This window comes from Schistocerca piceifrons, chromosome 10, assembly GCF_021461385.2.
Source record: "Schistocerca piceifrons isolate TAMUIC-IGC-003096 chromosome 10, iqSchPice1.1, whole genome shotgun sequence".
In the NCBI taxonomy this organism is placed as follows: Eukaryota; Metazoa; Arthropoda; class Insecta; order Orthoptera; family Acrididae; genus Schistocerca; species Schistocerca piceifrons.
In genome coordinates, this window is record NC_060147.1 from 2,375,020 (window position 1) to 2,390,725 (window position 15,706).

The 15,706-nt window shown below is 42.1% G+C and overlaps 1 protein-coding gene across 3 annotated transcripts in view; it reads right to left on the bottom strand.

Moving 5' to 3' along the window:
* LOC124719065 (F-box/LRR-repeat protein 7-like) overlaps nt 1-15,706 on the bottom strand; it is a 153,633-nt gene that overhangs the window by 103,168 nt on the left and 34,759 nt on the right. For all 3 annotated transcript variants that reach the window (XM_047244746.1, XM_047244747.1, XM_047244745.1), the window contains exon 4: nt 8,108-8,430. In XM_047244746.1, the coding sequence (XP_047100702.1) occupies nt 8,108-8,430 (323 nt within the window). The remainder of the gene's footprint in view (nt 1-8,107; nt 8,431-15,706) is intronic.

Below are 15,706 nucleotides of genomic sequence, written 5' to 3' on the forward strand. Positions count from 1 at the left end.
TACACCTCGAATTTTCAAATTTTCATTAAAAATTGCTACACCCTGGAATAGCAAATTGTCATTTTCTCAGGAACCAGATGAGGCACAGACCTGGAAAATGTGTCATTTTAAAGCTCTTTAGACAGGTCTTCATTTGGCATGCAACAGGGTGGTGTTGAAAACTTAAATTTTAAAAAAATTAGATTTTAATTTTCTAAAAAAGCCATATTTTTAAAATTTTGAAAAATTACAAAATTTCCGTGCACCTCAGGAAGCTTCATTTTGAATCATCTTGGGATCAGATCATACAAGGAGTAATCTACTACATTAACACATGCATGGATCACATCAGGTGAGACATGACACCATACTGCAAAATGTGCAAAACTTTGTGGCATCCTATGTGAACAGTAGCTCATAGTGTTACTGCAGAATGTCAGAGTTGTTCATGTGTACCTCCATTTGCCTTTTCGATACACATTTCTTTTAAATCTCTGTCTGGAATTTAAAAGTATATGAGGTGACTTCAGACATAAATTGACTTTCTTTTTTTTTTAATTCTATTTTCTTCCTATTTGATTTTAGCAATTTTCAACACATATTACGGAAGTCCATCATTAGCAAAAAGTGGTACGGATTCAGATAATGCTGCTATGGACACGCTCTCTTCATTCTGTGCTGAGTGCTGCTTCTGTTACACAGCTCACCTGTGCTGAGAGAAGGCGTCCCGGCCACTGTGAAATGTTTGTTGTCTGATTTCGCAGGAACTAACTGGAGAAAAAATTCGATTTTTGCACATCTTACAATTTGACATCTTTGCCCAATAAAGGACTAAATTTGTTTCTTTTATTCCTCATTGTTACAGTTGCAGTATGAAACTAAGTAAAGCATTGAACAAAATTTTTTAAGAATTTGCTAAGATAAAATCGCATTGCGTCGATTTTGCATATAGTCGATTTTAGCTAATACAATGCAGGAAATAAATTCTAGACAAGACATCTAAATTTTATTTAAAATTGGAAGCAGAACGATACCTCACTTTGCTCTCAAGATTTTGGTTTTTGTATCAGACAGAGAGTCATGCATGGTGCCTATCAGGAATCCTACGATCATAAAAACTGTCATACTTCATAAATGGTTCAAGGTACTGAAACAATGTTTTTTTTTTTTTTTTTTTTTTTTTTTTTTTTTTTTGCAAATGATAGCGCAATGAGACACGTATGTTGTACGATAAACACCCAAAAATTTTTATATAGCAATATACGAAAATAGGTTATCCGCAGCAGAGAGGGGGTCAGCAGAATGGCACACATAAACACAATGGGAACACAGAAGCATCAATCTAGTTATACCATAGAAATCGCTCACTTTCCTAAATACGATAATTTGTGTCAACTGGCGTCAAGAGCGGCTCTATCTAAAAGTTCCGTGTCATAAATACACACTTTAGTACCTTTCTTGCTTTTATATGTTCTCGACACTGTCCGAAATCACCCCACACTATTCACATTTTGGTAAAAACCATCTTCATTTTATAACTTTACATAAAAAAAACTCAACATACTTGTATAGCAATTGTCTTCATGCCGTAGGCTACGATCACTTTGACAACTGCAGTTTTAATACTTTTTCACTGGTTGAAACTACAGAAAGTTCCCACTTGATGATGCTGCGTGAACTTTCAACAGAGAAACTGCTCCTCAGACATTTACCTAGGTAAACATTCAACACAAAATAAAAGTCACAGAATGCAGCAAATACAACCTCAAGCTTAACTGCAGGAAAGAGCAAATAAACCATACTGTCTGAGATCTCTGCAGTGTCTGAAATCACCCCGTTTGATGAAGTAGAATTAAGGAACGACTGGGCCCCTATTTCGGTTATGTCATGTATTGACTCTGTCCAGAATACTTCGTGTCCACTGTCCAGTTTTTCCATTGCTGCCAAAGCCAGCAATCTACCAACTGTTGTATCGTAATTGCTCGGTGAGGATAAATGTTGCAAGTTGTGATGGCTATGCCGATCATGGATTACGTGAGTATTTCCTCTCTCACGTCTCGGCTCTCTACAACAGCCTAAGTGAAATGAACCACCAACCACAGTGCAAGCAGTCCCAAGAATGTAGAATCAAGGTCCACCTTGCTAGGAATAAACGTAAATTTAGGGAGTTTTTGACATTGATCTTATGGATTTTTTACAGGGGCTATGAATTTATGCCATAAAATAAAGAATAAAACATAAAATTGAGGAACATAAAATTCAACTTCCACTGTAGTTATTTAATTTTTTTTTCCAAATTCCAGATGTTGCTGGTTTAAGACATTAAGATAACAAGATGAGGAAAACTGACAGATGTGTAACTTTACATTGTTTCAATCCTTTGAGAACAGTGAACCATATCTGCCAAACAAAAGACATGGATGTATACACTTTTTCCTGAAATGCCAAAAATTGCAAAAATTTGTGACAGCTATAGAAAAAAAACTTGGTATACTGTAGATCCTATAGATATCCTGACAATAATATGGGGTCAGACTCCAACCAAAATGAAATTTTTACTTCTCAGGCACAGGTTTTGCAGTCCCTTAACATTTGTCTTTGAGAGTTAGGAGTGTCTCCTGTAAATACAGAAAAGATAGGATCTAAGAGATATTCTGCAGGAAAGAGAAAAAGACTCAATTCCCCTATGATAAGAAATCTTTTTGTCAACAGAGTCTTCTGAAAGTGACACTGATGTGTCAGAAAATGCAGTTTTAAATATCTGAAAACCAACTTCACAAATTTAAGCAGCAGAAAAAAGAAAATCATCATTTTAACATGCCTGCTTAAATCATGGATTTTGGTGGCCCAAACTACATGGTTCGGCAAGCAAAGCAGTTATTGAAGGCATTTTGAAAATCCAGAACAAAAACCAAGGAAAAGTCTGTAAGTAGAAACTGTCCACACCATTCAGTCATTTTCCGAAGGTTATGATATAAGCAGAGCCATGCCTGAACAGTGGTGGTCAAAAAATTAAAGCTTCAAAGAGACTTGTTCTTTGTGATTTAAAAAAGGCATACACAGTGTTTAAAGAAAATATTCCTAATATGCCTGTTATTTTTTTCCAAATTTGCAGAGTAGAGACCATTTACCACAATTTAACAATGGAAAAATCCAGGACGGAATATAAAAATATTGTGAAAAGTAAAGTTGCTATTCACCATATAGCGGAGATGCTGAGATGCAGATAGGCACAACAAAAAGACTGGCACAAATATAGTTTTCGGTCAGAAGGCCTTCGTCAGAATTATACGTCAAACATACACACGTGACTGCAGTCTCAGGCAACTGAGGTCACACTGCGAGCAAGGAGCAGTGGTGCACGATGGGAGTGGCAACTGAGTTGGGGGGGGGTGGGGGGGGGGGGGGGTACGGAGGAGGCTGGGGGTGGGGAGGCGGAGGCTTAGTGGAGTAGGCGTGGCGGACAGTGACACGCAGTCAGAAAGCGCAGAGGGACGAGGTGGAATGAGGGTAGGGCACCTAGGTGCAGTTAGGAGGTTAGACAGAGGGAGCGGAGAGGTGGCGGGCAGGGGGGGATAACGGAAAAGGAGAGAAGTAAACACACTGCACGTGATCGAGGAACGAGGGCTGCGAAGTGCTGGAATGGGAACAGACAAGGGGCCGGATGCAAGAGGACAATGACTAATGGAGATTTCGGCCAGGAGGGTTATGAAAATGTTGGATATATTGCTGGAAAAGTTCCCCTCCTGTGTAATTCAGAAAAGCTGGTGTTGGTGGGAAGAATCCAAATGACACAGGCTCTGAATCAGTCAATGAAATGGAGGATACCATGTTTCGCAGCGTGTTCAGCAACAGGATGGTTAACTTGGTTCTTGGCCAGTTTTTTCAGTGGCCATTCATGGGGACAGACAGCTTGTTGATTGTCATGGCCACATAGAATACGGCACAGTGGCTGCAGCTTAGCTTGTAGATCATATGACTGGTTTCACAGGTAGCCCTGCCTTTGATGGGATAGGTGGTGTTTGTCACCAGACTGGAGTAGGTGGTGGGTAGGAAGATGTCTAGGACAGGTCTTGCATATAGTTCTATTACAGGGGTACGAGCCTCGAGGTAAGGGGTCGGGAGCGGGGATCGTTTAGCGACGGACAAGTATATTGTGTAGATTCGGTGGATGGCAGCATACCACTGAGGGAGGGGTGGAAGGATAGTGGGCAGCACATTTTTCATTTCAGGGCACGATGAGAGGTAGTCAAAACCCTGGCGGAGAATGTCCTCCGGATCCTCAACCTGGTCCTACTGAATCCGACAAGCCACCTTCCCTACATGTTGACCTCCACCTCTACATCAGTACACCTCAAAGATGGCTACATCAGTACCTCCGTCCATATTAAACCTACTAACCACCAACAATACCTCCACTTTGACAGCTGCCACCCATTGCAAGCCAAGAAGTCCCTTCCATACAGCCCAGCCACCCGTGGTCGTCACATCTGCAGTGACTTCGGGAGGACGACGGTTCAATCCCGTCTCCGGCCATCCTGATTTAGGTTTTCCGTCATTTCCCTAAATCGCTTCAGGCAAATGCTGGGATGGTTCCTTTGAAAGGGCACGGCCGATTTCCTTCCCCATCCTTCCCTCCCCCGAGCTTGCGCTCCGTCTCTAATGATCTCGTTGTCGACGGGACGTTAAACACTAGTCTCCTCCTCCTCCTCGTCTGCAGTGACGAGCAGTCCCTCTCGAAATATACTGAGGGTCTCACTGAAGCCTTCACTGACCTAATTATCCTCTCAACCTTGTACAAAAACAAATCTCCCATGCCTCATCTTTCCAGTCTACCACCACCTCCCGGCCACAGAGCATTCCACTTGTAACTCAGTACCACCCAGGACTGGAGCAACTGAAATACATTCTCTGTCAGGGTTTTGGCTACCTCTCGTCATGCCCTGAAATGAGAAATGTCCTACCCACTATCCTTCCCACCCCTCCCACAGTGGCATGCCACCGTCTGTCCACTGAACCTACACAATATACTTGTCCGTCCCCACACAATCCCTGCTCCCAACCTCTTACCTCGAGGCTCATATCCATGTAATAAACCTAGATGCAAGACCTGTCCTATACATCCTCCCACCACCACCCACTCCAGTCCGGTCACTAACATCACCTATCCCATCAAAGGCAGGGCTACCTGTGAAACCAGTCACGTGATCTACAAGCTAAGCTGCAACCACTGTGCTGTATTCTACATGGCCACGACAATGAACAAGCTGTCTGTCTGCACGAATGGCCACCGACAAACTGTCGCCAAGAAACAAGTGGACCACCCTGTTGCAGAACAGGCTACCAAACGTGACATCCTCCATTTAAATGGATGCTTCAGAGCCTGTGCTGTTTGTATCCTTCCCACCAGCTTCTCTGAAGCATGCAGGTGGGAACTTTTCCTGCAATATATCCTACATTCCCGTAACTCTCCTGGCCTCAACCTTCGTTAGTCATTGTCCTCTCCCATCCAGCCCCTCCTTGTTCCCATTCCAGCTTCGCACAGCCTTCATTCCTCCATTGCACACAGTCTTTTTACTTCTCTCCTTTTCTGCTATCTCCCCCCCCCCCCCCCCCCCTTTCACCGCTCCCTCTGTCTAACCTCCCAACTGCACACGGCTGCCCTACCCTCTTTCCACCTCGTCCCTCTGTGCTCCCCAAAAGCACGTCACTGTCTGCCACGCCTACCTTACTATCCCTCCCCCTTCCCCACCCCAGCCTCCGCCTTACCCCCACCCAGTTGCCACACCCATCACACACTGGTGCTGCTGCTCGCAATGTGGCTTCAGTTGCCCGAGACTGCAGTCACGTGTGTGCTAGTTGCGTTGGCGCGAGTGTGTAGACGTGTGTTTGCCGTGTAAGTCTGACGAAGGCTTTCTGGCTGAAAGCTATATTTGTGACAGTCATTTTGTTGTGCCTATCTGCAACTCAGCATCTCTGCTATTTGGTGAGTAGCAGCTTTCCTTTTCACAGTATTGTTACATTCACCAAAATTTGAAACTTATGACTGAAAATGCACGTTTGAACTCACGAACAAGTGGAGAAATGCAGACATATTAACACATTCTTGCAAAGATTCTGTGCAATCTACCATCAATAGTTTGTCAGTTGGGAGACTGTAATTCATGCTCTGGGAGTAAGGAAATCGAGACCATACTGCAGAAAGCATTTGAACAAAAGCTGATACACAATGTCGCCTTCTGACAGTGGATGCTGTGAACGAGTGTAAATTGGAAACATTACAAAAATCGACAACAGTGTTCATCAAATTATTTTGCAATAAGCCGTCTATGTTTGTTTTTTTTTTTGCAATAAAGTCATGACAAACCAAGTTCATTTATGAAACACATTAGAGAAAGTCTACAAGATTCACAGTTTGCTGTGTATGTGATTTTTTCAGAGAACTACTCATTTATGATGCAGGATGTGGTCCGGAGCATCACTGGACAAGTCAGCAAGTCACTGTTCACAAATTTGTCGTGTACTACACAAGAGAAACAGAGCATCTCAGTTATGTTGTTATTTCAAACTATCTCGAACACAACACTGTGGCTGTCTACTGCTTCCAGAAAAAGCTCACTGTATTCTTGAGAAACCACTTTGAACCTAAAAAAAATTACCTCTTTTCTAATGGTGCTGCAGCTCAGTACAAAATCAAGAGAAACTTTTTAAAACTATTTTTCCATCAAGCTGATTTTGGGATAGAGGCTGAATGGCATTTTTCAGCAACAGCTCGTGGAAAAGTGCCTTGCGATGGAGTTGGTGGCAGAGTGAAGAGGTTGGCAGCACGAAAAAGTTTCAAACATCTGTACCACAATCAAATTCTTCCACCTCCACAGCTTTTCAATTGGGCAGTGGAAAACATCTCTGGAGTAAATTTTACATTTGTAACTCAGGACGAATACACAGAGATAGCCAAATTTCTAAACAATCGCTTCAGCAAAGCATCAATTCCAGGGATTCAAATGTCTCATACATTCACTCCTATGGCAAAAATCTTTGTCAAGATATTCTCATATGCTCAAAGTTCATTACAACAGTTGACCACCAAACCCGAAGAAACACTGTCGCTGACAGGTGTAAATCGATACATAATACAGTGTGTAACAAGGACAAGTAGTGGCTTGCATACATTTTGGGGGAAAGATGAAGAAGAAGATGAACTAAAGGTGACATTTCTTCATCCGTGTGATCCATCTCCTCCTCCTGCATACCTGGAGAAGCCATATGTTATGTCGGTTCGTGTGGTGGATTTTCTATGTAAAGTGAACCCAATGACTCCAACACACTGAATATACACATTGTCTGAACATGACATGCTCAGAACCAACAGAGGCTTCACCGTTAATTCCAACTTGTTACACATTGTGACTGACACAGCTGTTCGTACATTTCATCTTGTAAGTAAACTTTTTAAAATTAATTTGGTGATTTGTTAATGTAGAATTTCTATGGAAGTCTTTTTCCAAACAACACATGGAACTTGAACATTCTGCAACATGTGATCCCATGATGATCTCAAAACGAAACTTTCAGAGCTGTAAGAGTAGAGTGCAAGGAAATTTTGTGATTTTTTTCAAAATTTTAAAACTGTGTCTTTTTTAGAAAATTATAGTTTATTTAAATTAAAAAATAATAATTTTTAAACTCCATCATGTCGCATACCAAACAAAAGCCTATATAAAGAGTTTTACAGTGATAAATTTTGCAGGTCTGAATCTCACCTAGTTCTGGACAAAATGGCAATTTACTACTCTAGGGTGTAGCAATTTTTAACAAAAATTTTAAAATTCGAGGCTTAATATTTTTTAATTAAATTATGAAAAAAAGTCTTTTATCATTTTCATTCATTAAGATGTGGGGACACTAGGTATGCTCAGTTTCATCAAAATCTAAGAACATCAAATTTAATCAGTTTATCGATTGGATATGGAATGACCCATAACCACTATCCCCTTGTTGCAACAAGAAAGCCACAGCTTGTATTATGTAAGAGTTAAAATACTGAATACTCGAGAAGCACTCATCAACCAAGAGTTCACATCTTCATACGTGAGACCACCAAATGAGGAGAGGTAATAACACTCACCTTGTCCCACCCATCGTCCACTTTATGCGTATCGACTTGAGGGTATTACTCTTGGCATTCAGAAAATACCTCAATTCGTCAATATTCGCAAACGACCGTCCAAAGTCCATCTCAGCCAGTTGCGGGCATCCGTCAGCCAAAGGTCGCAGCAGTACACAAGGTTGCGAGGCAGAAGTACCCTCTGTGCAGTCGTGGTCCAGACGCAGCACACGGAGGTTCCGTAGCCGTGACACTGCCTCTGAAAATTCCTCAGATCTCAGCAGATTGTCTGATATCCGCATCATCTGTAGACTGGAGCACTTCTCGACCAAGTTCTTCAGCATCTGCAAACCAAAAACTTCCTGTAGTATAGAAACACGTTCAAACAAACAAATGGGAAATCTCGAGAGGGGAGAAGCCCCATTACCAGTTGCCCAAATAGACACTTTGTCTGTTCTGAAACTTACAAGCAATTTCCAGCAACAGAAGTTGCGCAGAAAAACTCTCACGTATCAAACAGCTTCAAACATCCGATTACTTTACAAACGAGTTACGACGTTAAATATTTGACGCTAAGCACGTTTAGTTGAACTTTGTTGGAAGTCACTAAGTACTCTCATTATCAAACAGTATGAATATAGTCTGAGTAAATGGTATTCTATTTTAAGGAAGGCTAGCTTTTCACGCATCTCAATGCCGACGACTTTGTATCCCCGGAACTGTGTTGTACAATGAAATAATTTTGCAGGTACATTCATTCAGTGGGATATGTGGATACTGGCAGTTAAATGTGTTACGAATAGTGTTAGTAAAGGAGTAATAAATTAAAATTTCATGCTCGACGATGAAGTTTTACTGCACCACCAGTGAAAATGTGATATGCTGTAAACTTTTTGCTTTGACTGTTTCGTGGTGGGTGTCAGTGAGAAGTAGATCCAAAAAGGTTTGAAATTATGTGTGAAGTTTGTCGGAAGTTACAGAGCGCTCTCATTCCCAAAGGGTGGATGAGTACAGTCTGAGTAATCTGCACGCCACGAGTTACACTGCCTCGAGAGACACAGTTTCTGACTATAATACTTGTAATACTGTGTTAAACCTTTAACACGAGATGCTGCCTCTCAATGAGCAGATTCTGACAGCTTTTTAAATATGGTAAACAATATATGAAATTATGTAAATAAAATTTTTGCTGTATCTGAAGCTGCTAGACAGGCAATCTGCAAATGGTATTGTGCCAATAGTGATGCAGATATAACAGCACAGGTGCCCCTTTGGTAAGCAGTACTACAGACTCTGTGGCAAGATCCACAAAGCACTCAGTATTTAATCCATATAAGGTACTAAGATTTTCAAAATTACAGCAGACAAAAACCAATTCCATAGATACCTGTTGTTGTTGTTGTTGTTGTGGTCTTCAGTCCTGAGACTGGTTTGATGCAGCTCTCCATGCTACTCTATCCTGTGCAAGCTGCTTCATCTCCCAGTACCTACTGCAACCTACATCCTTCTGAATCTGCTTGGTGTATTCATCTCTTGGTCTCCATCTACGATTTTTACCTCCACGCTGCCCTCCAATGTTAAATTGGTGATCCCTTGATGCCTCAGAACATGTCCTACCAATCGATCCCTTTTTTGAGTCAAGTTGTGCCACAAACTTCTCCTCTCCCCAATCCTATTCAATACCTCCTCATTAGTTACGTGATCTACCCATCTAATCTTCAGCATTCTTCTGTAGCACCACATTTCGAAAGCTTCTATTCTCTTCCTTTCCAAACTATTTATCATCCATGTTTCACTTCCATACATGGCTACACTCCATACAAATACTTTCAGAAATGACTTCCTTACATTTAAATCTATACTCGATGTTAACAAATTTCTCTTCTTCAGAAACGCTTTCCTTGCCATTGCCAGTCTACATTTTATATCCTCTCTACTTCGACCATCATCAGTTATTTTGCTCCCCAAATAGCAAAACTCATTTACTACTTTAAGTGTCTCATTTCTTAATCTAATTCCCTCAGCATCACCCGACTTAATTTGACTACATTCCATTATCCTCATTTTGCTTTTGTTGATGTTCATCTTATATCCTCCTTTCAAGACGCTATCCATTCCGTTCAACTGCTCTTCCAAGTCCGTTGCTGTCTCTGACAGAATTACAATGTCATCGGCAAACCTCAAGGTTTTTATTTCTTCTCCATGGATTTAATACCTACTCCGAATTTTTCTTTTGTTTCCTTCACTGCTTGCTCAATATACAGATTGAATAGCATCGGGGAGAGGCTACAACCCTGTCTCACTCCCTTCTCAACCACTGCTTCCCTTTCGTGCCCCTCGACTCTTATAACTGCCATTTGGTTTCTGTACAAATTGTAAATAGCCCTTCGTTCCCTGTATTTTGCCCCTGCCACCTTCAGAATCTGAAAGAGAGTATTCCAATCAAAATTGTCAAAAGCTTTCTCTAAGTCTACAAATGCTAGAAATGTAGGTTTGCCATAGATACCTGTAATTAGCAATCTGTAAGCTGTGTTTCATTCAAAACACCTGGCAAGACAGCAACCTATTTCTGGTCATTTTGGCTACTAACATCCACCAGAGTTATTTTTAAGCAGAGGAAAAATGGCAGAAAGAAAAAGACAATACTGACAGTGACTACAAACAAGATTCAGTTGCAGTCAGAACCATGACACCCCACCCCCTAAAAATTACACACGTGCGCACACACACACACACACACACACACACACACACAATCACACACACACACACTAGATTCATGACATGATCCAACGATATTAAAGTCTTAACTTTATATATGTATTGTATTTAGGATAACACAGCTTAGTCTTATATTTTTCATAAAAAGAAATGATACATGAAAGTTAACAAGCTTTATTTTTTAGAAAGCATAATTATTTTTCATACTTCTAATTTAATTCAAAATTATAATCATATCTGACACAATCAATGCCATTTTATAATGTATTACGAGTAACAACTTGACACCATTTGTAAAAGAAATATTTAATCGGGTATGAAATTCTTCGGATGGTCAAGGTCAATGTATCATAAGATCCTGAACTGCGACTTCTTGTACCTTTGCTCTTGGTGATTTGTGTAACAAGCAATTGTTGGTCAGTTACGGCACAAGCAGTTGAACTGAAAAGTCACAAGATGTATGGGACGAGAAGTAGTTGGTGTCAACGGTTGTTGCAGGTTTGACTTGTACTGTAATGTGGAACTATTATAAATTACTGTATGAGAGATGGAAACAGACAGCCTGAGAAATAAAATCTCACAGCAGTGACATTTTACAATGAAGCCCAGTCATACTGCCGAGATACGATAATGCTAATTTCAGCAAGCCACAATTTTCGGCAAGCAAAAAAGTCATTGAGGAGCGAGGCGAGCACGTAAGGAATAACTTTTATTCTCATCTATTTCCTAGTTGCACGTACATAGTGACGTAAACTAGGAATATGCACTTTCTTTGAACTATTTTTGAACAATAGCAGAGGAGAGAGTCAGCTCTATAGCTATCCAATGTTTAAACTGGAATCTGTTTTCTATTGCTTTCCAGCACGATAATACGCAGCCTCAACTTAACAGTAATGACTTTTAGTAGAGAGAAATTCCTGCAACTTCCTAAACGCCAATTTGGTGACCCATAATTTCTTCACGCATCCCAGATCGTGCTTTTCTGGACTTGGGGCACCATTCCTGTTTTGTCACAGTGTAACACACACAATCACAATACTCACTGCTGTGAATATTTTTGCTATCAGACAGTCTGAAGGAACCTACTGCCCCTAGCTGCGAGCAATCCAGCTGTAAGATTGTGACTATTTTTCTACTTACTTAATGAAATAGTTTCTGTATTTTTGCATTCCAAACATTTGTACATTTTCAGTACACATGAATGATAGTAAAATAATGTCACTGATTCAGTGACATAAGCTACAACCTATTCACAAAGAAATACTTTCGAATGTGTGTGAAAGTGCAGCTTACTCTGCTGGAAGCAAGTCAATGTAAATAAATTATTCATGCGCTAGAAGCTTAATTTCTGTTACCTGTTCTTATTACAATAGACACTTTCCTCAACACACAACAGTTTTGCACGGCGTTCAACTACTCACATTTTCTTACATTTCACTCCGCTTTCGAATGCACAAATATTTTTGTAGCTTTAATTACTTTTGGTTCGAAAGCAAACGTATTTAACATTCTTTATGTTCACAATTTAAGTATAGCAACACTTACAGGATTGGTTACTTCTATATTGGCAAACTGTTTTATTGTTTTTTATGTTTTATTATGATGTTTGCGTGGTTCTCTCTTCAGCTTGGTGGCTTATTTAGTATGTTAAATTGGGGTAGATGTTGCATCCCATACAAGTTTCCTACATTTCACATTCATTCATGTGACAGGAGTTGCAATAAAAACTTCACAGATATACGATGTCTTTCAGCAAAAGTTAAGGTCTTCTGCTGTTTACTAATAATTCTGTTCTTAAAAAGTCATTAGTCAGTAGATATTGTAGGTTACAAGAAAACTGAAAATAAACTATCCTGTATTGCACCATTTCACACCTCTGTGGGCTCTTAAGAAACTAAAGAAATACAAATTAGGTGCCATTTCTTTAGCAATTACTAATTTTACAGGCACTACATAAACTCCCTATTGTAAAAACTTTATTACAAATCAGTATAAATGATTTTATTCACACTCATCTGATATTGTATTTAGAAATCCAGTGTCAGAAGGTGCGGAAGTTGAAATCGTGCCAGAGGGTACGGGATACCCACTACCAATCGCATTTCCCAGTCACGTATTTAGGCGGCCACACGGCACTGTCCCAGCAGTCCGGTACTCGTCATAGTTCACGTGTACATCTCAGCCATACTGCATTCCAGTTTCTCGTACATACAGTCATTGTTCGGAGTGTTCCTGCACTGTTGTTGTCTCGCCACGTTTATCCCCAGTTCTCGCTCGCTTCCCTCGCCTCGTGTCCCGGTCGGTCGCGGTGTCTGTCATCCGCTACTTGTTCGTCTGTCCCGTCTGTTCACTGTTAGGGATACCTCCAGTGGCTCCCCCACCTGACAGTATCGCGTCTCCATTCTCCACCATGCACCACTCACCGGTCGCGCATCTACAACACTGGCAACGAGGTAAAAGATTCGATAGCACAGAGGCTAAGTTCATATGTCTCCAGGACCAACAGCAGCAGCTCATGCAGCAGCAGCAGCAGCAGCATCAGTTAAGATGTCTCACGGCAATCCTCGCAGTTGCTGGCGGACAGTCACAGCAGGGGGGGACCATACTACAACAGCTCCCGGGTGTCCCGGTTTCTGACGCTTCCCCATTTCCATCGTCGTTTCCACCCTTTAACGACACTAAGGATGACTGACAAACTTACTCGCATCTTCTGAAACATTTCACAGCATTTCAAGTCAAGGATGACTCCCTACAGCGAACCCCGTGACTCTTTCCTTTGACGAGATGTGCGTGTTGCCGATTAACTACTATTTCCGGCGATACAGTGTCGTGGCATCTCGGCTCGAGTTCCTCCGGTACCGTAAAGGCCCCACAGTTATACCATTCTCGAGTCACGGACCGCCAGGGTCTCATCTGCAAATGCTACTTCACTTGCACGAATCAGCATCACAAGGCATCATACGCAGACTCCCTAATTTGCGATGTTGTCGCTCGACTGGCACCCGATCCCTAGGTCCGGACAGCTGCGTCGAAACTCTACGACCCCTCATCGGAAGACATTCTGCACGTAGCCCACTCCTTTGAAATTGCACAAATGGCAAATGAGCGTCTCGTGGTGAAGCCACAGGTAGAATCCTCCCCGTGGGCACGTCCCTCGTGCTGTCGATGTGGTACATCCCAGAGAGAGACGACTCCTCGACTGACGTCTCTACGGCTTCGGAGGTGCCGATCGCTCCTCGTCGACAGTCGTGTGGATCACTTCCGTTTCACCTGCACTCCTTTTCCGCCATCTCTCCTGCAGACTGATCCCGTTGCTGGACGACGTGCACACTCTATCAGGAATACGGCCGTCTCCGATCTGTCTGTCACAGCCGCTCGACCCGCTCCCGCCCCTCACCCGTGGGTCATCAGAATACTGTGCGCACGCTGCAATCGGTCGTCCCGCTGGAAACACCACCGATGCGAAAGTCGTTCCTCACGCTCCGCATTTTTAACATCGACGTGTGTTTCCAGGTCGATACGGGGTCCACTGTCTCCTCGATCAGTCTGGCAACGTACACGTGCCTGGGTTCCCTGGAGCTGTCTCCCACCTCTCAGCAATTGGTCGCATACGGTGACGCTTCTATCCCCTCTCTGTGGGCAGTTTTCGGTCCCGGCCACCTATAAACACGTTCCCCGGCTCCTGACCCTACCGGTGGTCAACCGTCCCTCGGCTCCGAACATTTTTGGACTCGATGCTTTCGCACTGTTAGGCTTTTCGAATTCTGACGAAGTTAACGTCGTTTTCACTGCCTTCCCATTCCGGGACCTCGACAAATTGTGCTCGGCCTACACCTCTCTGTTTCGGCCCTACTTAGGGTGTGCTTCGAACTTACAGGCACACGTCGCCCTCCGGGCAGGTGCTCGGCCACAGTTCTTTCGAGCTCAACCCGTTCAGTGGTCTCGTGTCCGGCTGTCAAGCGAGACCTGGATTGCCTGCAGGCTGCTGGCACCGTCGAGCCTGTGAAAAGTGTGTGTTCGGGTGACCTCGTTAGCGGTGATTGGGAAACTTGACAGCTCCCTTACCCTTAGATGAGGAATCACAGAACATTTGTCATCAACACGCCTTTCAGATTATATAAATACGAGCGCCTTCCATTTGGTATTTCCTCAGTGCCGACCATTTTCCAGAGGTACCTGGAGCAGCTCACACAGTTCGTCTCGGACTGTGTCAATTATCCCGATGACACCTCGGGTCACTGGCCTTCCGCACCACGAGCATTTGCAAAACCTCGGAACATTGTCTCGTGCCCTGCAGGCCAGGCTTACGCTGTCGGCTGGAAAAGTGTAGTTTCTTTCAAGTCACTGAATGAAAACAAGTTGCTGATAAAGCATGCTTCATCGTCTACTAAATTTATTCAAGTCCTTCTTGGAATTCAAAACATGGCCTCTAACACAATTGAAGAGGAAACATTTGTCACAGCTATCTACGATAACCAGTGGTGGCTTGGAAAAATTCTAGAGATAAGTGAAGAACACAGAGATGCAAAAGTCAAGCTCATGAGTCCAAGTGGCCCTTCCTCAAGTTATTTGCTGGATACCTAATGAAAACATTTTAATGACTTTCCATGTTCCTAGTACAACAACAAGTACTCGTTGTTTATATACTTTTGAATGAGACATAATATTGTCCATTGAAAACTTGTGAAAGAATGAATGCTTTTTACAATTTTATGAATTTGTTTTATGAGAACTGATCATCATTTGTGACCACTTGGTAAGAGTCACAAAACGAAATGTGTATATTATTATTTATGTTCTTTCTGTTTTAAATGATTAAACAGAACAAACACCCCTCTGATTCTTTTTATGTTGAAATTTATGACAATAGGAATTCTTTGAGACAAAATTTAAAATGGT